Source organism: Thyridium curvatum (assembly GCF_004353045.1).
Source record: "Thyridium curvatum strain D216 chromosome Unknown NODE_107_length_115339_cov_83.001128, whole genome shotgun sequence".
NCBI classification, from domain to species: domain Eukaryota; kingdom Fungi; phylum Ascomycota; class Sordariomycetes; order Thyridiales; family Thyridiaceae; genus Thyridium; species Thyridium curvatum.
This window is the reverse complement of record NW_022156862.1, coordinates 1-21497: the sequence shown is the minus strand read 5'-3', so window position 1 is coordinate 21497 and position 21497 is coordinate 1. Positions and strand designations below refer to the sequence as shown.

General features: G+C 39.2%; 5 protein-coding genes across 5 annotated transcripts; 2 read left to right on the top strand and 3 right to left on the bottom strand.

Annotated features, from left to right (window-relative positions):
• Positions 1 to 5: 5 nt before the first annotated feature.
• Positions 6 to 1338, top strand: E0L32_011454 (uncharacterized protein; the record flags this gene model as incomplete). Its single annotated transcript, XM_031134185.1, has 4 exons — positions 6 to 46; positions 304 to 502; positions 566 to 966; positions 1029 to 1338. The coding sequence occupies 4 exons, from the start codon at positions 6 to 8 to the stop codon at positions 1336 to 1338; spliced, it is 951 nt and encodes a 316-aa protein (XP_031000550.1).
• A 748-nt stretch (positions 1339 to 2086) lies between these two features.
• E0L32_011453 (uncharacterized protein) lies at positions 2087 to 3726 on the top strand (the record flags this gene model as incomplete). The annotated part of the gene is made up of 2 exons (XM_031134184.1): positions 2087 to 3298; positions 3373 to 3726. The coding sequence occupies 2 exons, from the start codon at positions 2087 to 2089 to the stop codon at positions 3724 to 3726; spliced, it is 1566 nt and encodes a 521-aa protein (XP_031000549.1).
• A 482-nt stretch (positions 3727 to 4208) lies between these two features.
• On the bottom strand, positions 4209 to 6158 carry E0L32_011452 (uncharacterized protein; the record flags this gene model as incomplete). The annotated part of the gene is made up of 3 exons (XM_031134183.1): positions 4209 to 5255; positions 5323 to 5740; positions 5803 to 6158. 3 exons carry the CDS (start codon positions 6156 to 6158, stop codon positions 4209 to 4211), a joined length of 1821 nt encoding a protein of 606 aa, XP_031000548.1.
• Positions 6159 to 7345: 1187 nt separating this feature from the next.
• On the bottom strand, positions 7346 to 8164 carry E0L32_011451 (uncharacterized protein; the record flags this gene model as incomplete). The annotated part of the gene is made up of 1 exon (XM_031134182.1): positions 7346 to 8164. The coding sequence occupies one exon, from the start codon at positions 8162 to 8164 to the stop codon at positions 7346 to 7348; it is 819 nt and encodes a 272-aa protein (XP_031000547.1).
• Positions 8165 to 8528: 364 nt separating this feature from the next.
• E0L32_011450 (uncharacterized protein) lies at positions 8529 to 9321 on the bottom strand (the record flags this gene model as incomplete). Its single annotated transcript, XM_031134180.1, has 2 exons — positions 8529 to 8676; positions 8732 to 9321. 2 exons carry the CDS (start codon positions 9319 to 9321, stop codon positions 8529 to 8531), a joined length of 738 nt encoding a protein of 245 aa, XP_031000546.1.
• Between the last annotated feature and the right edge of the window lie 12176 nt (positions 9322 to 21497).

The following is a 21497-nucleotide window of genomic DNA, read 5'->3' as shown; positions in this document are numbered from 1 at the left end:
ACACCATGCCTAAAGCGGCACATCAGGAAGATATCGTGATCGTCGGGTAAGTGCGGCCTTGGACTGGCTCGGATAGCGACCTATCATTGCTGACTGGCTTGATGAGCGCCGGCGTCATTGGCTTGGATGTCGCCCTTGTGCTCGCTCAGCGCGGGTTCGGGAGCCGTGTGACAGTCATCGCCGAATACCTGCCAGGTGATACCGCACCCACATACACATCCCCTTGGTAAGAAGGAGCAGACATGAACAATGATGCAGTGAGAGAAAGAGTACATGACCATGCTTACACGTCGTCTGTCCCAGGGCAGGGTGTAACTTCTCGGCCATATCCGGTCGTGACAAAAACGCGCTGCGCTGGGACAAGCTGGGGTATGCTCATCTGCTCAAGCTAGCATCACAGGAAGGTGCCAAGTCCTTTGTTCGACGCACTCCGTCGATCGAATACTGGGATGACGAGGTCCCACACGAGAAGATCCAGGACATGGCGGAGTACCTTGAGGATGTAAGAGATCTCTTGATACCCCTGTTGGCTGATATGAACGAACATTCACTAAACCCAAAGCAGTTTCGAGTAATTCCCAAGGATCAGTTGCCCTCCGGCGTTAAATTTGGAGTCTCCTTCACAACTCTGACCGTCAATGCCCCATGCCATCTGGAATACCTTTATCAGGTACTTTTGCAATATGGCGTCCGGTTCTTACGAAAGAAGATCTCGGCTATCGGGGATGCCTTTGCAAACCCCAAGACCAAAGTTGTTTTCAACTGCATCGGCAACGCCGCAAGACATCTAACGGGCGTGGAAGACACAGAATGCTATCCCACAAGAGGTCAGGTGTTGCTGGCCCGGGCTCCCAATGTGCGAACCAATATGATGAGACACGGGAGAGACTATGAGACATACATCATCCCCAGGCCTGAGTCAAACGGAAACGTCATCCTCGGAGGCTATATGCAGAAGGGCAATGGGTAAGGGTCTTCCATTACTTTGTGCTCCGGATTTCGTCGCGTCGAAGCTGACATGCCTCCAGTGACAGCGCAACCTATTCACACGAAACGGAGTCTATCAAGAAGAGAACCCGAGCTCTGAGCCCCGAGTTATCTGCCAAGAACTTCGAGATACTGGCAGCCGTAGCTGGCCTACGACCATCACGGAATGGTGGCGCCCGTATCGAGCGCACAACTGTCAATGTCAACGGAGAGCCTCGTGCTGCGGTCCACAATTACGGTACGGGGGGCACGGGCTTCCAAGCAGGCTACGGCATGGCTATCGAAGCAGTTGCAACGGTAGATGATATCCTTCAAAAGTGGAGCGCGGAACCTATTACTGCGAAGATATAGGATCCAAGATCTGCAGGAGGATCATTTTGGTGTAATAGTCGAGGGGTGTTAATCAGAGTCTCGGGAAACGTGGTCGGCAAAGCCTGGTTTGGAGATGGAGTCGGGAAAGTCTTCGGGAAACCTCGTCGGGCAACCCTAACTTCGGCACCGATCATAGTTTTTGTTGAGATGAACCCCCTTTGATGGGCAAAAAAGTCGTACAAGGGACAATTGTATCTCGAGACAAATCTTGAGGGGGTTTTCTTCATCAGGAGCACAGTCCACGTTGGATTGATTCCAAGCCGCACAACGAGTATCATATCACCACTTTCAGCTCGATTCCACAACTGATTGTCGATGAATTGTCAACCATGGCAAGGAACCGTTGGCCGCGGTCGCAGAGTGGACCCCCAAGAGATAACCTAGCAAGTCTCACTACAAGCTACTGTATGTCGGACCCGTGTCGAGTCTTATATAGACGGACTCGGTGATAATTCTGTCACCATCGGCAAAGCTGCCACGCCAGCCTTATCTGGGGTGGAGCAGGGATGCATCTCCAGATAATCCCCCAGCTTTTGCTCCACCACACCCCATGATAGTGGTATCTGAGGGGGCTCCAATTAGTCCATTCCATTAGTGTACATAAGGACGACAGGGACGACTCGTGAGGAGGTCCATCTTGGCACACTTCCATCTATCTTCCCTCAAGATCCATCATTGATCAATCAACTTCTATCAGAGTTACGGGGTGTTCAATCCAAGTCTCAAGATGGCCGAACACGAGCAGTCCCAGCCGCAGCCTCAACCCTCGAAAGGCGGCGAGATCGAGCTCAAGCCGAGAGACCTGGACGTCGAGGCAGCAGATATGAAGCACGGGGTCACCGTCGAGCTCGACGAGGCCGAACTCTTCCTCCAGCAACATGGCATCCCGCACTCTCGCCTCGCCGAGCTCATGGCCGACGAGGCCGCAGTCAAGAAGCTCCGCCGCGTTGTCGACTGGACGCTGATGCCCCTCCTCTGCGGCACCTACCTCCTCCAGTATGTCGACAAGCAAGCCCTCAGTTACTCGGCCGTCTTCGACCTCTTCAAAACCACCCACATGACGAGCAACGAATACAGCTGGATGGCGTCGATCTTCTACTTTGCCTACCTCGCCTTCGAGTGGCCTGCCTCGTACCTCGCACAGCACTTCCCCACCGGCAAAGTCGTCAGCATCTGTGTTCTCTGCTGGGGCGTCGTTCTCCTCTGCACGGCCGCGGCCTCCAACTTCGCCGGTCTCGCTGTCTGCCGCTTCTTGCTCGGAATGTTCGAGGCCGTCATCACTCCTGCCTTCATGTTGATCGTGTCGCAATGGTATACGCGCGATGAGCAGCCGGCTAGGGCTGGTCTGTTCTACTGCTTCAACGGCTTCGGTAGCATGGTCGGCGGGATTCTGTTCTACGCCGTCGGCCAGGCCAAGGGCTGGGCCATCTGGCGCATCATCTACGTGCTGTGCGGCGGCCTGACCGTGGTCTGGGGAGTCGTCCTCTTCTTCTTCCTGCCCGACAACATCCTCACGGCCAAGCGCTACACCGTCGAGCAGCGCGCGATGCTCGTGGCCCGCAGCGCTGCCAACAACACCGGCATCTACAGCCGCAAGATCAAAACCGCCCAGATCAAGGAGGCCCTCTGCGACGTCCAGGTCTGGCTGCTGTTCTTCTATGTCTTGCTCAACGAGACTATCAACGGCGGCATCGCCAACTTCTCGAAGCTGATTGTGCAAGGCTTCACGCACGACGCGCTCCTCACAACGGTCTACGGCATCCCTTACGGTGCCTGCACTGCCATCTTTATGTTCACGGGGCCGTACTTTGCGAGCAAGGTCAAGAACACTCGGACGATCGTCATGGTAGCTTGGCTCTGGCCCACCCTCATCGCTGCGTGCTTTTTCTGGAAGATGCCGCGCGGCAACAAGGGCGGACTCCTTGCTGGATATTACCTGGTAAGTTTCCTTTTTACAAATGCTCCACCCGTGCCGCCTTTGTATCCATCTTGACTGACCATTTGCCTTGCCAGTGCGCTGCCTTTGTCGGTTCTCTCATCGTGGCCCTGCAGATGCCCGCTTCCAACATCGGCGGCTATACCAAGCGCACGACCGCGACGGCGTTCGTCTTCCTCGCATACTGCATCGGCAACATCATTGGCCCGCATGCTTTCCTCGGCAGGGAAGCCCCCATCTATGAGACCGGCTGCAAGGTCATCATTGCCTGCATCGCTGGCCAGAGCGCCATCGCGGTCATCCTGCGCATTGTCCTGATTCGCCGAAACAAGGCTCGCGATGCTGCGGGCGTTCCGCCCGGATTCGACCAGAACGATCTTATCCAGGATCTGACTGACTTTGAGAACCCGACTTTCAGATACTCGTACTGAGGATGCTTCATCGTGAAGGGTGTGATATCATCGTCATGTGATGGGAATCTGCACCGCTGGCGTCTTGTCTTTCGAGTTCTAAATTAGTTCACTCTTTATCTTTCAAGCGTAGTACTAGGAGGAATCTATCTTTAAGTTAGTAATAGGATCAGAACTGCTTGTCTCCTTTCCTTCGATATGAAGTACTCTGCCTCAAGGCTCATCAACCTCAAGTTCTGGTAAGCTGTGATAACAACAAGCGGATGACCTCTTAAACGAAGTGCATCACCCAGGCTACTTTAGACAGCTACATATTGCGGTACCGAACAATGAGCACATTATCTTTCGCCAAAATCAAGAGACGTAACTCTGAGCGAAAGAAATCTAATGGCGGGATCGTAACAACAGTTCGTGAGCTGATACTTAATCATTGATGTCTCGTTCGATGGGGTCCTCCCTTTGATTTCTCTGCCATTTCAAGTAAATGAAATCCAATGAATAGATCACTCTTCCCATTTCCCCGATATCCTCCACCAAAAGTTGCACTCCTTCTCAGCCCACCGATAGTCCTGGAGCGCCGCTGCAACCCCAATACCTGTCCCTCCCGCTCGCTCGTCGTTGCCCTCGCCAAGCACCATCGTCAGGCCCTTGCCACCGACAAAAGGCTTCCACTCGGGCCTGTCGGCAAACTTGCCATCCTTCATGGCGTTCGGGTCCGCCTTGGTGATGAAGCTCACGCAATACGCGTGGAATTTGCCAGCGACCTCGTCCTGGGCCGGCGAGATCTTGCGCACCTCCGGGTTATAAGTCTGGTACCGCATCTGGTCGCCGTGGTTCGCACCGAACAGAGCAGTCTTGTTCAGCGCCCAGTGGTACAGAAAGACGGGCGGGTCAGACTTGGCGTGCGAGGTGCCCCAGATGGCTGTCTGCCGCACGGGACAGGTGTAGGCGTAGTGCCCGTAGGCGGCCTCCATGCGCCGGTACTGAGACCCTATGCCCCGGTCGCCGCTCGTGTCGGCGTAGGGCGACCTCGGGTCCTTCTCCGGGTCCGGGTATAGCCGCTCTAGCTCGTCGTAGTCGGCCCCCGAGAGGTGCGGCAGCAGCGTGCGGAAGAAGTCGGTGAAGGCGGACGACGCGTTGGCCGTCCTGGGCACGTAGAACGAGCCCTCGTTGTGGGCGGAGCCGGTGAGGATGGGCACCTTTTGCCACTTGCCGGACTTCCAGGCGTCGAGGGGCCGGCGGGAGATCACGTCCCCGTCGATGACGGGCTGCCACGCCCAGCGGACCGAGGGGTCCGACCTGGCGAAGACTTCCTTGCCGGCTCGGTCGACGACGTCGGAGGGCAGGGCGCGCAGGCAGGCCAGGATCTCCGGGTCTAGCAGGTCGGCGAAGTGGGCGCACGGCGTCAGGTCCAGGAGCTCGCGGAAGTGCTGCTTGTTGAGCTCGGCGGAGGGCAGGTGCATTGCTCTCGCGGTGTGTGCGCCACTGTCCATGATGGCCTTGTGGAAGAGACGTTTGGGCTGGTTGACGTCCATGATGAGATGGCCGATCTGTCAAGTTGGGGTGTCTGTCAGTGCCACTCGTCTCGAATCAACCCAGGTCTCAACATGAGCTTACGCCGTGTGCCGCCGCGCTGAGGCCCATGATTGTCACATCATCGGCGTTGCCGCCAAACGCGGGGATGTTCTCTTGCACCCACTCCAGTGCAGCATACATATCGCGCAGGCCGAGATTCAGAAGTTTCTCCTTGGCTGTCAGCTCGGTATTCAACCCGCCAAACACGCCGATACGATACTGCATAGAGACGCCGATGAACGGCTCGGGCGAATGAGCCAGCATGCTGTGGGTGTTGTGCATCCTGGCGGCTCCCCGGTTGAACGCGCCACCAGGGATCAGGACCGCAACAGGCAGTTTGCCCTTCTCCGGTGAGTGCCCCTTTGGCCGCCAGATGTTGATAGTCAGGCAGTCTTCAGATTCATAATCAGGGCCCAGACCGTCATCATCTAGGAACGGCACAAGTTGCTTGCCGGGGCACCTAGTTTTCACAAGCTGATCAATTGGATGCACTCCGAGAGTAGATAGTACAGGCGAGCTAACCTTGGCCCGAGATAATACGCTTCGAAAGTCTGGTTACTAGACGGCACAGGCACAGCAGGCCGGAACCTCAGGTTGTCGACCGGCGGCAGAGCGTACGGGATGCCCATGAAACCCTCGAGAGGCTCGGGAAACGTGCCATCGTCAACCATGCGGCCGAGGATGGTCCCTTGTCTGATAGTCACCGTGGGGGTTGGCGGCTTGCTGAGGCCGAGCCGGTCTCGTACACCAGCCACATTGGCAAGTATCAAGGCTCCCAGGACTACGGGAAGGCCAGCGAGCCGCACCCAGTTCGTACTGCCTCCTCCCTTTGGAGGGGTGGCTCTGGCATTCGCTTTCTGCGCAGTTGGCTTTGCCATTTTGATATGGGCGACAAAAGGACCAGTTGCCAGCCTTACCTTGGCATGATTGATCCCTAAAGCGCATCCGTTCGATATATCTATTAATAATTAGAGGCACTTGAGGGGGCGCGTGCCCGCTGTCGGACCATTCCCCGCTACATCCCTTTCCCGTTTTGGTGTAAGTCGCTCGGCGAGAAAATGAATTACCGAAGCGCAGCGCGGATCTACGCGCGATACGACTCTGTTTGTCAGTAACAACGGATAAGATATGCGGGGAGACTTGGCCGCGGGCAGCCGCATCGGACAACTCCGTGGGGAACTTGGTTCTTGATTGCTTTGCACCCCCGAATGCTCGGCCTCTGAGCTCGTTCTTAATATCGGAGATTGTATGAGAGGGATATTGAGACTTCTTCAAGTTAAATATCCCTAATATTCTCAGGAAGTTGTCCATGACAGCGCTTGCGGTCCAGTGTTGTCTCAGCGGTTCCCCGTTGAGAAAATGCTTTTTTATACAACCCAGCAATCTGTAGAGCCTTTTCTACAGTTGAGAAGCTCAAATGATTGTTAAATCTTTACTTAATTATCTTATTGTTTGTTCTGTTGTCTGCTGAGCTCCCAATATCGTCAACGGTTTGCTTGAAATATTGCTTTTCCAACATCGAAAATGAAACTTTGGATACCCTTTATTGTTTCTTCCATAAGCTATAATAAGTGTCGTTCAGCCAGCCAGGCATTGGACTATGTATATCAGCAACATCATCAACTTCAAATGTGCCGATATCGATCATCTGAGGTATGCTATCATAGAGGATAGCGTGACTCTATCTGTCCCGAATCGGCTTAGGTATGCGCCAAGGATATCATAGGACAGGGAACAGAGGGGCCACACCTTGCGAAGATTCATTTGAGATTTTTCTAAGCGACAATTTCAAGCTGCATAATTTACTGTTTATATTCATTCAATTTTTATCATACTGCCTCGGTGCCTTAACGCAAATCGCAAGATTCAGCAGCCAGTTCTTAATTTTGAAGTGCAAAGATGGATGCGGGTACAATAGATCAATTCATCCGCTTTGGGACTGACTCCTGTGAGTATACAGGCATTCCATGAACTGCAACACAGCTCATCAGGCTGTTCAAAGCCGGCCCTCATACGCTGTCACACAAGAAGGACCCAGACTAATATACATATTTGTTCTTTCCTCTCACAAGTCGGCATCGACCGCATATGCCGCTTCTTCCAAGCCCTGCTCCAGATCATCCTCTCCTACCCGGTCCTCCTCACCGCCACCTTCTCCCTCCTCCCACCCACGACCGCCCTCACGGCCGCGGGCCTCAACGCCCTGCGCCTGCAGCTCAACCTCGTCCGGCGCTTCACCCGCGCCTTCCGCTTCCTGGAGAACTTTGTCGTCGTGCGCCGCTTCTTCGCGGAGAACGCCGCCGCGGCGCCCCCCTCGACCGAGGACTACCTCGACATGGCGTCGCGCGCGCACAACGGCATGTACCTCCTGCTCGAGGTGCTGGGCACCCTCGACGCCTGCGGCATCCCCGGGGTCGGGCTCTGGTCCCCCGCCACCGCGGCCCGGCTCAACCTCGAGGCGCAGCGCATGTGGTTCCTGGCCCTGGCGTGCGGCGCCTGCGCCGGCGCCCTGCGGCTCGTGAACCTGTACGCGCTGGCGCCCGTGCCGGAGACGGCCGAGGGCTTCGGCGGCGGCGGCGAGAAGACCAAGACGAAGGAGAAGAAGAGCAAGGGGGAGCTCGAGAAGGCGAGGGCCGCGCGGGCGGCGGAGAGGAAGGGCAGGGTCTTTACCGTGGCGCGCAAGCTGCTGGCCGACGTGGTGGACATGGCGCTGCCCGGGTCCGTGGTCGGGTGGGTCGACCTGTCGCCGGGTCCCGTCGGCGTGGCGATGCTGTGCACTACCGTGTTGACGAGCTGGGCTTTCTGGGAGCGGTGCGGCGTGCAGGTGCGCCAGGGCTGATAAGGCTGGTTGGGGTGGGTTGTCTCGTGAGCTGGTGAAGTGCATGTCTTGCGAGCAGGTTTGTACGCTTTGGGGAATGACGTCGCGGCCATGTTGAGATAGATCATAGGGGATCTCTCATGATATTTCTTACTGGATATACAAACGACGATATGACTATGCAAGGATGAAGAATCAGGGATGCTAAGGAAGAACTAAACCATACATGTATATATTGAAATCATATAAACGCCTTGATAGACTCCGTAGTAACCTGCCATTGTAGTGCCTTATGTTTTTGTTTCACAATTTGTTTTGTCCTGACGTTGTCTCACCACCATCATAAGGAGCCGTACTCTCAGCATTGCGAACGGTGGTGACACGGGGCGCGATGCGGTTCTTGAAGTTTTGTAAGGGGTCAATTATCTGATCAAGCCGCGACGGAGATGTTCTTTCCTGCGTTGTTTCGCTGCTCAGGTTCGGTGGGAAGGCGAATACGGTACTCATACTCGTTCTGGCTTCCAGTCTTCCTATAGATCTTGACACAGGACATGATGGTGATAAAGAACTCGAAGAATCTGGTCTGATGGTCAGTATACATATAATTACAAGCTTTCAGTGATCTGAACTCACGCAATGACAAAAGCAAAGGCCAGTACACCCTCATCGACGTCGTAGCGGCGGTGGTAGGACACCATGATACAGATGAACATGATGAGGGCGATGAGACCAAAGATGAAGTCGATGGCCCACGTCCGAGAAGGACCGGATACTTCCTTGTGGTCGTCATCGCGCCCTATCAAGACTGCTCTCTCGGGGTCTTCCTCGTCCTCGTCATCGTCGCCATCGGTGGACTCCGGGTTGCACAGACAGATAAGCCTCCCAATCTGAAGGCTGAACTTGGGGAGAGACCACTCCAGCCTCGACTTGACGTTGCCAAAGAGCATACCGAGGATCAGAGCGAGGTTCCAGAACAGGCAGAGGAAGAAGAGGATGACGAGGAAGACTTGACCCAGTTGACCGTAGGTCATGCAGCCGACGATGATGCCAGTGAGAGCCAGGAAGAAGAGAAGGACTCGCACGGTCACGAGAACGATCCGATGTATCTTGGTCGGTTTGCTTCCGCGAGGAGCATTGTATGAGGTGCTCGCGGGAGTGTCTGGACGGTAGACCATCTCTGGGTTGAGGGGACGGGTCTCCTCTTGGGAGCTACCGGTCGCCATGATTCTTTGCTTGTATCGAGGTTGCAGTTGGGTATGTACAGTTATCGGGTTGGTACTGTATTTGATAGTGGTCTCTCAGGATGGCTTTTCCGTTTTTGTTTGGGTCTCAAGAAGGCCAGCCATAGACAGACCCTTTATATATGTACTCTTCCACAGGACCTGGCAGTCACTCGAGATCTGCAGAAAAACGACTGCTGGAAGTGGCATTGCATGCTCACTGCCTCCGTTGTGAGAGGAGTGGAACCCGTCCTCCAAGTCTTGTCTGACATGGTTGGTCTGTTATCTCGGTGCCTGGACACTATCCAAGCGCCTCCTGTTTCGGCGGATGTCAACAACCACCAGAAGCGAACTTGACAACTCACCCGAGAGCCAATCGATAGTCGATCCCTTATTATCCCTTTGTGAGTAGTATGGATTCCCCATATCAAACCCAAGTGGCGCCCGTCTCACCCTGGACCACATTTGTGCCATCCGGCGAACACGAGTGTTGAACTATGGGGCTGGAAAAGACATTTGGCAACTGTACTGATCCTTCGACCCATCATAGGCAACAAGAGAAAGAATCTTGCGTAATCGCTCGAAAACAGGGCCGTGATCGTTCGCTCGATCGGGAAAATCAAGGTTCGATCATGGGATGCAGGATAGATATATTACACAAGCGCATGGGATATTGCTCCCTGCCCAGCCCCTCGCGATGAGCCCTGTTAACATAGTATTCAGCTCAACCCGTAGAAGGCTCTGTCCACATGCTTTGCTAGGTGCCATACAATTGAAATCTCCACTCCACAGAACAATACCATCACCGTCGTTCACTGAGCCAGCATGCTCGAGATTGCGTGGCAAAAAAGCGGCGTGCTGGGGATCACCACCACACAGCCCTCTGGCTCAGCAAATCGCCACCAGAAACCATGACTACTTGCCGATCATCCGGCACAAGAGAGTTGGTTCAGCGGCTAGAGACGTCGGTTGGTCGGGAAGATGGGCTTCAGGGAGAGGTCGAAGGAGGTGCCAAGATGTATGAATTCGGTTGCCTGGAGGGTTCAGGCCCACCAGCCATGCGCGCTCGTGGCGCCGTGTCTCATACAAGTACTTGTACAAGCGATACCATACTGGAGTAGGCTTGGCATTGATATGGTTTCTCCTTGGCTTCGCACAAGCTTCAGAGGTCCATCCATACCTACCTACCTTAGCCTAAGGTAGGTGATGTGATATGGGACTGAAGTGTGCTAGATGGGTAATTACTGCAAGTCCCACGCTGAAGGTAATTTGTCAACTAAGGGTCGGATCAATCGAATTCTATTCATTGAGGTGTCTAATTCTAAGGGAGACAAGGGGGAAGGCTGCTAGGGGGGCCGCCGGCCCTTAGGGGTGGCCCTAAAGGGCGGTGTGGTTAGGCAGAGACAGCTCCATATACTAAATTTGCCCTAGGGTTGTCCTTAGTAGACCAGCCCCTTCTGATACACCCCTCTAAATCTCTAGAATCTAGAATTCTAGGAGATCTAAAGTTATTTCTATATCTTAAATAAGAAATTAATAATTTTACTTAATATTAAAGATTAATTAATTACTTTTAGTCTTTTTAACTATATATTAGATATTAGTATAGATATATATTAGATAGAAGGTCTTATAGGAATTATCTCTTCTTATTATTAATTCTTATATTTTTTTTATATATCTTAATATATCTTATATAGCTTTAAATAACTTCTACTCTTTCTAATAACTAATCTAATAATTTAGTAGTTATAATACCTATCTTTTAAGATAGAAGACTTAAGTTTAAATTCTAGTTAAATCTATTTAATTTATAAAAATATTAGCTTATTATATCTTTATAAACTTAGGCTAAGTCTTAGTTAGGATATTTCTTAAATTTATTAGCTTCTTATTTAGATTAACTAGACTAGAAGATTTTATAGGTTTAATCTCTATAGAGGATATTAATCTTTTTATTCTTCTCTTAAATAATAATAGAAAGAGATATATAGAAAATAATAATATAATGCTTTCTATAAGTAGTTCTAATAGTTTAATAATAGAATATCTATCTTTTTTAGTAGGAGGTTTAAATTTAACTTCTAGTTAGATTCTTTAATAAAGTCTTTAATATCTTTAAATCTAAGAAGTTTATTATTTTTATTTAGTATAACTAGAGACTACTAGTCTTTTTACTAGTTCTAATTATCCTTTAAGATAGTAATAGAATAAAAGTAAAGATTTAACTACTTAATAAACTCTTAGTACTTATTAATTAAAAGAATCTTAATTAGCCTATTAACTAGTATCTAATTAATAACTAGATATTCTATCTCTATTATCTTTTTTTAGATCTCTTATTAAGCCTAATAATAGTAGATATTAATATATCTTAAAGTTATCTTAAGTTATAAGTTCTTACTTTTAACTAAATAAATAATTTAATAGTTATTATAATAAATAATAAACTAGTCTAATAATTATAATATTATCTTTTTAAAGAATTATATAATAATAATAGTCTTTTAAAGGAAGCTTATAAGAGCAAGCAACTCTACTTTAGTAGATAAGATAATAATAATATTTTACTTAACTACTTTCTAATTAATAATACTTCTAAATAATATTATAAGATATTCTTAGAAGGACTTCTAGTTCTTTAGGTCATCTCTAAATAAAGTATTAATATAGACTTTAAATAAGAGATCTAGGTTATTCCTATTAAATAGAATGTCTAGCTTCTTTATCCTTAGAAGGTAATAGATAACTCTATCCACCTTCTTTATTATATTGGCCTTTATCTATATCATCTCTTTAAATCACTTAGTATAGCTATTAGATTAATATATATATATTAATAATAGTTTCTATATAATTCCTTTATATTATTTCTACTTCTTAATAGTATTAGTGTTAAGAGCTAGTTTATTATTATTATAATCTTATTAGACCTAGAGATCCTATTACTAATCTACTAGGCTATAGTAGTTATAAAGAGTTTTAAGAAGAGTATACTTCTTCTTATTTAATAGAGGGTATATGACTTTTAAGCCTAAGAATTTATCTTTAATAATTAAAGCTATTATTAAACTATTAAGATAGTCTAGTATTATAAAGAGGTCTAGATAGATTTAATTAAATAGGTATTCTATTAGTTGACTACTTAGCCTTCTTAAGACTTATTACTTTATCTTAGCTTTAATATATACTTAGTAAGGCTAATTAGACTTACTAATAATTATAACTTCTTTAATATTAGTAGATAAGTAGCCTAGAGCTTTATTATTAAGATATCTTATTCTTCTATACTAGATATTATATCTTATCTTACTTTCTAGAATAAGCTTTTATAATAAGGCTGTATTAATAGCTTTATCTAATTACTATTTATTAGTCTATTCTTAACTTTAATAGAAGTTAATTATAATATAGCTCTTAATTTATTTAGTTAAAAAGACTACTAGTTTTAATATAGAACTCTTAGTGATACTATAGTTATTATTATTCTATTAGTATTCTATCTCTCTTATTACTCTATAGGAGACTAGATTAATATAGAAGCCTTTAGTAATAATAATATTCTTTAGCTTAAAGAGAGCTAGGCTAATAAGGATATTAACCTTTATTATTACCTCTTCTATACTATAGTATAATATTATAATATTACCTATATTAATAATACTAGTTACTAGTTAATATATTAAAAAGGGTGAACCTAAACAGACTATTAACAACCACAACACTGCCTAGATTCTCCTGAGGTTCTAGAAGTAGTTATATTATAAAGATTAAACTCTAATCAGAGTTCAAGACATCACAGCTTATTTTAATTAAATATGCTTCTTCATAAAAAGAGTGTTATTATTTCTTCTCTACTAAATCTTATTGCTAAACTAATAAGTGTGGTATTTTAATAAATTTTTCAAGCTAATAGACCTATATATATACCTAGAAGGCTGATCTAAGTAAACTTATTCTACTCCTCCCTCTATAAAAGCTTAATATTATTATTTTTATATCTACAACTCTTTAATTAAATAATTATAACTAGCTAGTAGTACTATTATAAAAAGCAATCTCTATTCCTATACTAAATCTAATCTACAATTAATTAAGCTCTCTATTTTACTACTATCTTAAGATTAAGGCCTATTATCTATAAAGACAGGCCTCTCTCTTAGTTACCTATTATAAAGTAACTTCCTTCCTACTTAGGCTCTATACTTAATAGAGTGTATTATACCTAGTCTATCTAATCTATCCTAATAGATATATAGGTAATATACTCTATTTTAGTAAACCTAAGTAATTATAGGTAGGAATTAACTGGCTTTTAATATACTGTAATACTATTTAAATTAATTTATTAATAATATTATTAAAGGCCTCTATATAGTCCTTCTATTATTTAGAGTCTTTAAGATCTTCTAGATTAAGATAGCTAGAGAGGTAGTAGAGATTAGCCATCTTAATCTTATCTTTACCTATTATATAAGCCTTATTATTAAACTAGTTATAATTTATTCTAACCATCTTATTTCTCTTTTTAAAGAGGACTATCTTCTACTACTAATCTATAGATTGATATATAATATATTAAACTTCCAGCCTATATATATATATCTTAATAACTACTTAATAATCTATTTCTATAAACTTAAGAAGATCTATATACTAATTAAGCTATTCTTTCTAGCTAGCTTCTAGATATCTTAGGTTCTTATTAAAATCTACTATAGGCCTTTTAGCTTTAATAATATAGTTATTTAAATAAGACTTAGGTTATAGTAATATTTAATTAAAGTCTAATATAATTACTAAACCCTTAGGATTTTCTTAGTAGTAGTATATAATCCTATTTTTAATAAGATAACTATTTATCTACTTATAAACCAGCTTCTTAGTTCTATCTAGATTAATTAGAACTTAAGATATCTCTATAAGAGCAAGAGACTCCTACTTATCTATTAATTAATTCTATTATACTATCTTAAGAGTCTTAGTCTTATTATTAGAGGGGAGGTAGTAGATGTTCTTAAAGTCTATTACTAGTTCCTTTATTACTACTTTAGTTATAATAGGTATCAGTAAGATATCTTTAATAGATGATTTTATAGGTGGTTTCTTTAAAGTAGGTATATTAGTTTTATATTAAAAATAAGTAGGTCTATAGTTAAGAACAGAAGATTTACCTTATATCTTCCTTCTATTAATCTACTAGACTATATCATTATAGGAGACTTCTTTAATATTAACTCTATACCTAATTATATCTATAGTAGTATTTACTAGAAATTTATTAAGATTAAGATATAAAGCAATAGCTTTCTTTACCCTAGTTTATGTTAGTATAAGCTAGGCTATAGGCCTAGTACCTAGGATCTAGTTAAATATAATCTTAGTTTTTAAGATTATTTTCCTGTCTTTCTAACAGCTAATTATATCTATAATAACACTCTTATAGTTATAAATTACCTTACTATTAATCATTTTAATAATAGTATACTAATCTTTAGATATTAGTATAAGATACTTAGTAATATTATTATAGAGCTAGTGATTCTCTTTAGTCTACACTATAAAGAGTATCACTAGTCTACTTAGGCTAATATCTATTATCTTAAGTCTAATCTCTACCTTAATAATATTTAGGTTGTTTTTAATAGACTAAAGAGGCATATCTACTAGAACTAAAGAATCTGCTAATAGTAATTCTTTTAGGCTTCTAGCCTTCTTCTAAGCAATCTTCACTTCTATATTAGATATATTATAGTATATACTCCACTATAATATAGGGACTGTAGGATTTACTAGTTCTTATAGCCTCTTTCTACTAGTATCTCTAGCTTAGTCTAGTTCTTAATAGAGTGCTTTTAACTATACCCTTATAACCACTTTAGTCTTTTCTATAGTAGATAGATAATTAGTATTTTTTAGGATTTTACTTTTAGCCTAGTTATTATAATAACTATAGATTTTATATATAGCAATCTAAATAATCTTAAGAACTATAAGCTAGTACTACTAACTTCTAGCTTATTAAGTGATATTTTAATAATAAGAGACCAGTCTTTCTATTTTCTATAAGAGCCCTACCTTTTAGTAGAGTATAGTAATTTCTCTTATAATAATATAATAATCTCTATAGCACTTATTATAGTATAGGAAGTTATAGAGGTAGAGATATCTATCCTCTATATTAATTAAAGCTATATATTAATAGTTATTATTAATAAAAAGAGAAAGGATATAAAGAGGTCTATTAATATAGGCTTTTAGATTAAAGCTAAAGAAGCATTCTAGATCTAGTTTATACTTAAACTTATACTATAGGCTGATTAGCTAGGCTAGGATAGTAGCCATCTAGTAGAATACTTATCAGTCTATTATTATAAAGAGTAGCTCTAAGATAAGATCTTTAAAATTTATCTACTCTTATTACTAAAGAGAACCTTCTAGATTATAGATTCTAATTAGGTAATCATACTAAAGGACCTTACTAAGACAGCTATTTATTATAAAGAATAACTAAACTCTCAGCCTAGAGAAGAGTATCTATATCACTTTCTTAAGAGGCTTCCTATTCTTATTAGTAGTAGATTAAGCTAGCCAGGCTAGATATATTCTAATTAGCTTAGGTAGGTAGGGTATAGTAGGATTAGTATATATATTAAATAGTTATTTAAAGAAGTTACTTAAGAGGATATCTAGAAAGTTCTATCTACTTAGGCTAGAGGTTTATAATACTATATACCTATAAATAAGCTCTAGTTCTTTTACTACTTTAATAACTTAACTACTAGCTCTTAGATAGCTTTAAAGCTATTTTTACTATCTATACTTAGCTAGGGTTTTAGATTATCTAGTAGAACTAAAAGTAGTAGGGTTAGGATACTAAGAGGTTTAGAATTATTAAGAGCTAGTAGGAGTTTTCTTAGGTATTTAATTAGAATTATTAGATTAGATAGGTAGAGGTAATAATATTTTCTAATACTGTTTTTTAGTAGTAGCTTAAGTTAACCTTAATATAGAAGGATCTATTTTTCTATCTTATTTACTCTAAGAGTATATATACTTACTAGAGCTCTTAAGATCTATTATAGTAATAAAGTATAGGTATCTTAAGATGAAAATAAAAAGAGAGAAGAATATTATTAAGAAGATTTAAGTAGAGTAGACTAATAAGATGCTTCTAAAGAAGTAAGTCTTATAAAGATACTTAGATATAGAGGATGTTTTAAAGTAATAATAATCAATCTAATTAAAATTAAGATATTATATAGAAGAGATTAAACTAAGAGAAATATAATAAGAGTTAGGAAAATAGAATAGAGAAGTAAGTAAGTAGTCTTAAATTAAAAGAAGGGCAGTAAATATATAAAATTAGCTAATAAATAGAAAGTATAATTAATTAGACTAATAAAGGCAATTATAAGCTTGCTTCTTCTCTCTCTAGCCACTTTAACAAAAGAAAATAGTATAGCCTTAGATCTCTCTCCCTCTTCTTCTCCTTTTTTTATTCTTATTATAAGAATCTATCTTTTTTTCTCTACTTTTTTAATTATTCTTACTACTAAGATACTTATCTCTCTTCTTCTTCTTTATAAATAAGTATCCCTCTATTAATAAGTTAATTATTATCCTACTTAATATTTTTTCTCTCTACTTTTACTAACTAGAGTACTTTAATTAGAACTATCTTAAGTATCTTAGTCTATTAGTATAGCCTCTATCTAGACTCTATAAAAGAATGTCTAGAAGAAGCTATTACTAGTTTTACTATCTAACTTTAATATTATTATATAATATAAGGATCTAACTTAGATAATTAGGGTCTATAAAGAACAATATATTATCTAGCTTATTAGAGGAGTATCTTCCTAGGATTTCTATTTCTAGTCCTATATCTCTAGTTAGGATTTCCTAAATTAAGTTATTTAGATATTTAATCTTAATAGTATTAATAAACTTTAATACTATAAATAGAAACTTCTTGCCTATAATATAAAGAATAGCTTTCTTAATATCTAAAGTACTCTTTACTAGAATTAGGGTGATATTTACACTCTAATATATTAGAATAAGTATTAGTTCTTTATTAGTTATTAGAGGCTAATTTACATCTCTTATTAGGCTAGAGGGCTACTTAGTTCTATTCTTAGTTATCTTATTAGTAATTAGAGATATATCTATAGTTTATTTATATAGCTATATAGTATTATTAATATTATATCTTATTCTTATTACAAGCTTTAATACTATAAATATATTACTAATAATCCTAAAGGTCTAATCTATATTATATAGCTCTTCTTTAAGTATATCTCTATTAATTAGTTCTAAGAAGAGGCTTATAGAAACTGTCTTTACTACCTTAATTACTATAAGTATACTTTTATTAATAATCCTAATATATATTAGTCTTACTAGCTTAAACTATAGGCTAATATAAATTAGGCTTCTTAAGACAGTCTTATCCTAAATAATTAGACTACTTCTTCTAGTTATTTCTTCTTAGTAGTAGATTAAGAGAAGAATATAGCTCTTAAGAAGAGATATTAGAAAGAGTATACCTACCCTTATATTCTTAATATAAGAGCTATAGTATATAGAAAGAAGAGAAATCTAATTAGAGAGAAGAGTAGTATTAAGTAGTAGTTAGTTGGTTCTACATTCTTTTAGTAAAAATTTTAAAGGGTCTTATAAGATCTAGCTACTAGATTTAGGTAGTGCTTTTCTATATAATTAGGTGGTTTTTATTTTTAGATACCTATTACTCTTCTTATTTTCTCTCTTAATAAATAAGCCTAGATAATAGGCAGGCTTATAAAATCTAAATAACTCTATAATATAAAATATTGACTAAAATTTAAAACTCTTATAATATTAATAGAAATCAATCTACTCTTCTCTTAATATATTAATTTAACTCTAATTAGAGTAACTATATAATTTTCTTTTAATAAAACTATCTTATTATAAAGATATTATTATAGTAGTATTAAATCTAATAAGCTATAATATTTTTTATATTTTTATAATTTTCTTCTCTTTTACTTTACTATATCCTATACTTTATAGGTCTACTATATTAATTAGAGTTTACTATATTATACACTATCTTATTTTTCTAGATATCTTATTAAGAAGTTTTACTTTTCTCTTTTAATATTAGTTATTTCTTTCTTATTAAGCTATCTCTTATCCTAAGAGCCTAGAATTGTTAGTAGAGGCTAAAACTACACTAAAATTCTATATATCTCTAAGATTTAGTATTTATACCTATAGGATATAGTAGATTAGATAGTAGAAGCTACTATTATACCTAACTTCTAAGTGAAATATTAAAGAAGGTTTCTTTTATATCTAAAGCTATATAGCTCTAGTTCTTTAGGTCTTTATCTTCTTAATTAAAGTTATATAGACCTATATTATCAATATCTTCTGCCTTAAACTTATCTATATCAGACTATAAAGCTTAGTTCTTAACATCCTATTAAAACTAGCTATATATCTTAAAGAACTTCTTATTAATAGGTTCCTAGTATCTTTTATCTAATCTAACAAACTTCTTAAGGTGCTAGCTATTAAAAGTATTCTTTAACTTAATCCTATTAAGTATCTTAAGGATATATATATTCTTATTCTTAATAGCTTTAATAATATATAGTTCTTACTAGTAATATACTAGTTTAATATTTACTGATATATTTATTTACTAGACATTATTAAATAGTAGGATAAGATCTCTAGGCTCTAAAGCTTTATTAGCAGGCTGTTAGTAGTATTAGTTAGCATCCTATCTTCTTTTAGCTAGTTTTCTCTAGTATTCTACTATAGCTTTAACAATAGCTTTAATATTATTAGACTTTCTTTTAAGCATTCTGATCTACTCTTAGAGTAGTTCTTTAGTAGTTATACTGTCTCTTTAATTAAGAACTTATTAGAATAGAATTATAATCTTAATTAGAAGAATAGGCTAGTACCTATAGACTAACTTAAATAGGATCTTTCTATAAGAAGCCTACTTAATAGTCTGATTAATAAAGAGTATTACTAGTAATAGCTTAGGCTAGTTTCTAGATATTCCTTCTATTATCTTAGTAATTAATAAAGTGATTAGAATATAGCTAGCCTTAGTAATCCTATTAGCTTTAATATTATAGAAAGAGATATAATATCTAGTAATACTAAAACTCTTTACTAGCTATAAGATCTTACTCTTAAATTCTAATCCTCTATTAACTATAAGAACTATAGGCAGTCTATATTAATAAACAATCTTCTTATAGATAAACTTCCTGATCTTCTTAGAATTAATAGAGAAGAATGTCTAGACTTCTATATAGCCTATTAGATTATATCTCACTTTAATAGTATAAGCCTTCCCTTCTACTCTAGATAGGTACTAGATATCTATATAGAGTTTCTAGAAGGATATAGTAGGAGGTACTATATAGACTTTATTATCTTTAAATTATTAAGAGTTTTATTATTAATAAGAGATATAGCCTCTAATTATATTACTAATCTCTCTTCTTATTACTATCTAGTAGTAATAATACTAAATAAAGCTAATAATAACTTCTTATCTATAGTAGCCTCTATAGATATAAGTATTTCTAATAATAGCAGCTTACTATTAATTAGAGTTAATAACTCTTTATTAGTTATATTTATAAGTTCTTTAATACTAAAGAACCTAGCTTATAACCTAGTATTTTAGTACTTTCTTAACAAACTAATAATAGTCCTTAGCAATTATTAACCTAATTAGTATCTCTAGATAAGTAAGATAGCATATAATCTTCTTAGACTTCTCTATCTACTCCTCTTTAAGGTTTAGAGGTTCTTCCTTCTCTTCTAACTTATTTAAATAAATTTAATACTCTATAAATTTAGAGAGATCCCTCTCTATTTTCTTATTAAGTCTGTCCTAATTAGTAGTAGGATGTCTTAATAGAGCGTCCGCTACTATATTCTAACAACCTTTAATATATTTAACCTTAAAATTAAATATTCTAATCTAGATAATCTAGTTATTAAGAACTACTTCTAATAGATTAGTTATAGTCCTATTTAGTTAATATACTAGAACTATTATATCTATTTCTAATATAAAATAAATACTATAAAGATAATAACATAAATATTTTAAAGTAAATAGCACTTTATAACACTTCTACTTAGTAATATCATACTTAGCTTTAGTAGTTAACTAGATACCACTCTTATAGCAGGTTAGTAAATACTTACTATTACTAATTTATATAAGAACCGCTCTCTATCCTTTAAGACTTATATCTATAGTAAGAATGATTATATCTCTACTAATATAGTCTAATATAATTAGAATAGGAGGCTTTATCAACATCTTCTTAAGGGTCTTAAAAGCTTATTATTCCTCTTTCCTCTAAGTAAACACAGCATTCTTATATATAAGTTTGAAAAGTGGTTTTATAATAACAGTATAGTCCTTAATCTAAATTTAATAAAACCTAACTAATCTAATAAACCTATATACTTACTTAAGGGTCTTATAAGAAGGCTACTTCTAAATCTTAACCACTTTAGCCTCTTCTAGTATTCTTCTATTTATTCTATAAAGAAAACCAACTATTACTACTAATTAGTGATACTACTGTGATTTTAAAACAGTAATAGTAATATCTATAAGTTTATAGTTAACTAAAACTTTATTAACATTCTTAATATACTCTGTAATATAATACTATATTCTAGGCTCTAGCTTCTTATTATTATAGGTAGTAGTAGGTCTCTTAATATAAAGATTGTTAAGAAAAGCCTAGTAAATATCTAGAATTAAGCTAGTTAAAATTTAAATAATAATCTATATAAACTATACAATAGAATTTATCCCTTCTTATAGAAGAGTACATATTCTAAGAAGTCTAATCAGAGTAGTAAAAGTTATTAAATTATAGCTAGCTAATATTAAAGGAATTTAATTATATCTAGAAAATAAATTATAAAGCATTAAGATCTTATATATAACAAACTCTTTAAATAGTTTATTAGCTCTAGATAGAATAAAGGCATCTCTAATTATATACTGATTAATATTAATAGTATTGTTAATAAGCCTTAAGCCTCTATCTTTCTTTTATATAAGAAACTACAGATTCTAATAGGCGCTATAGGCCTTCTTTAAAGTCTCTTATTCTATTCTTTACTTA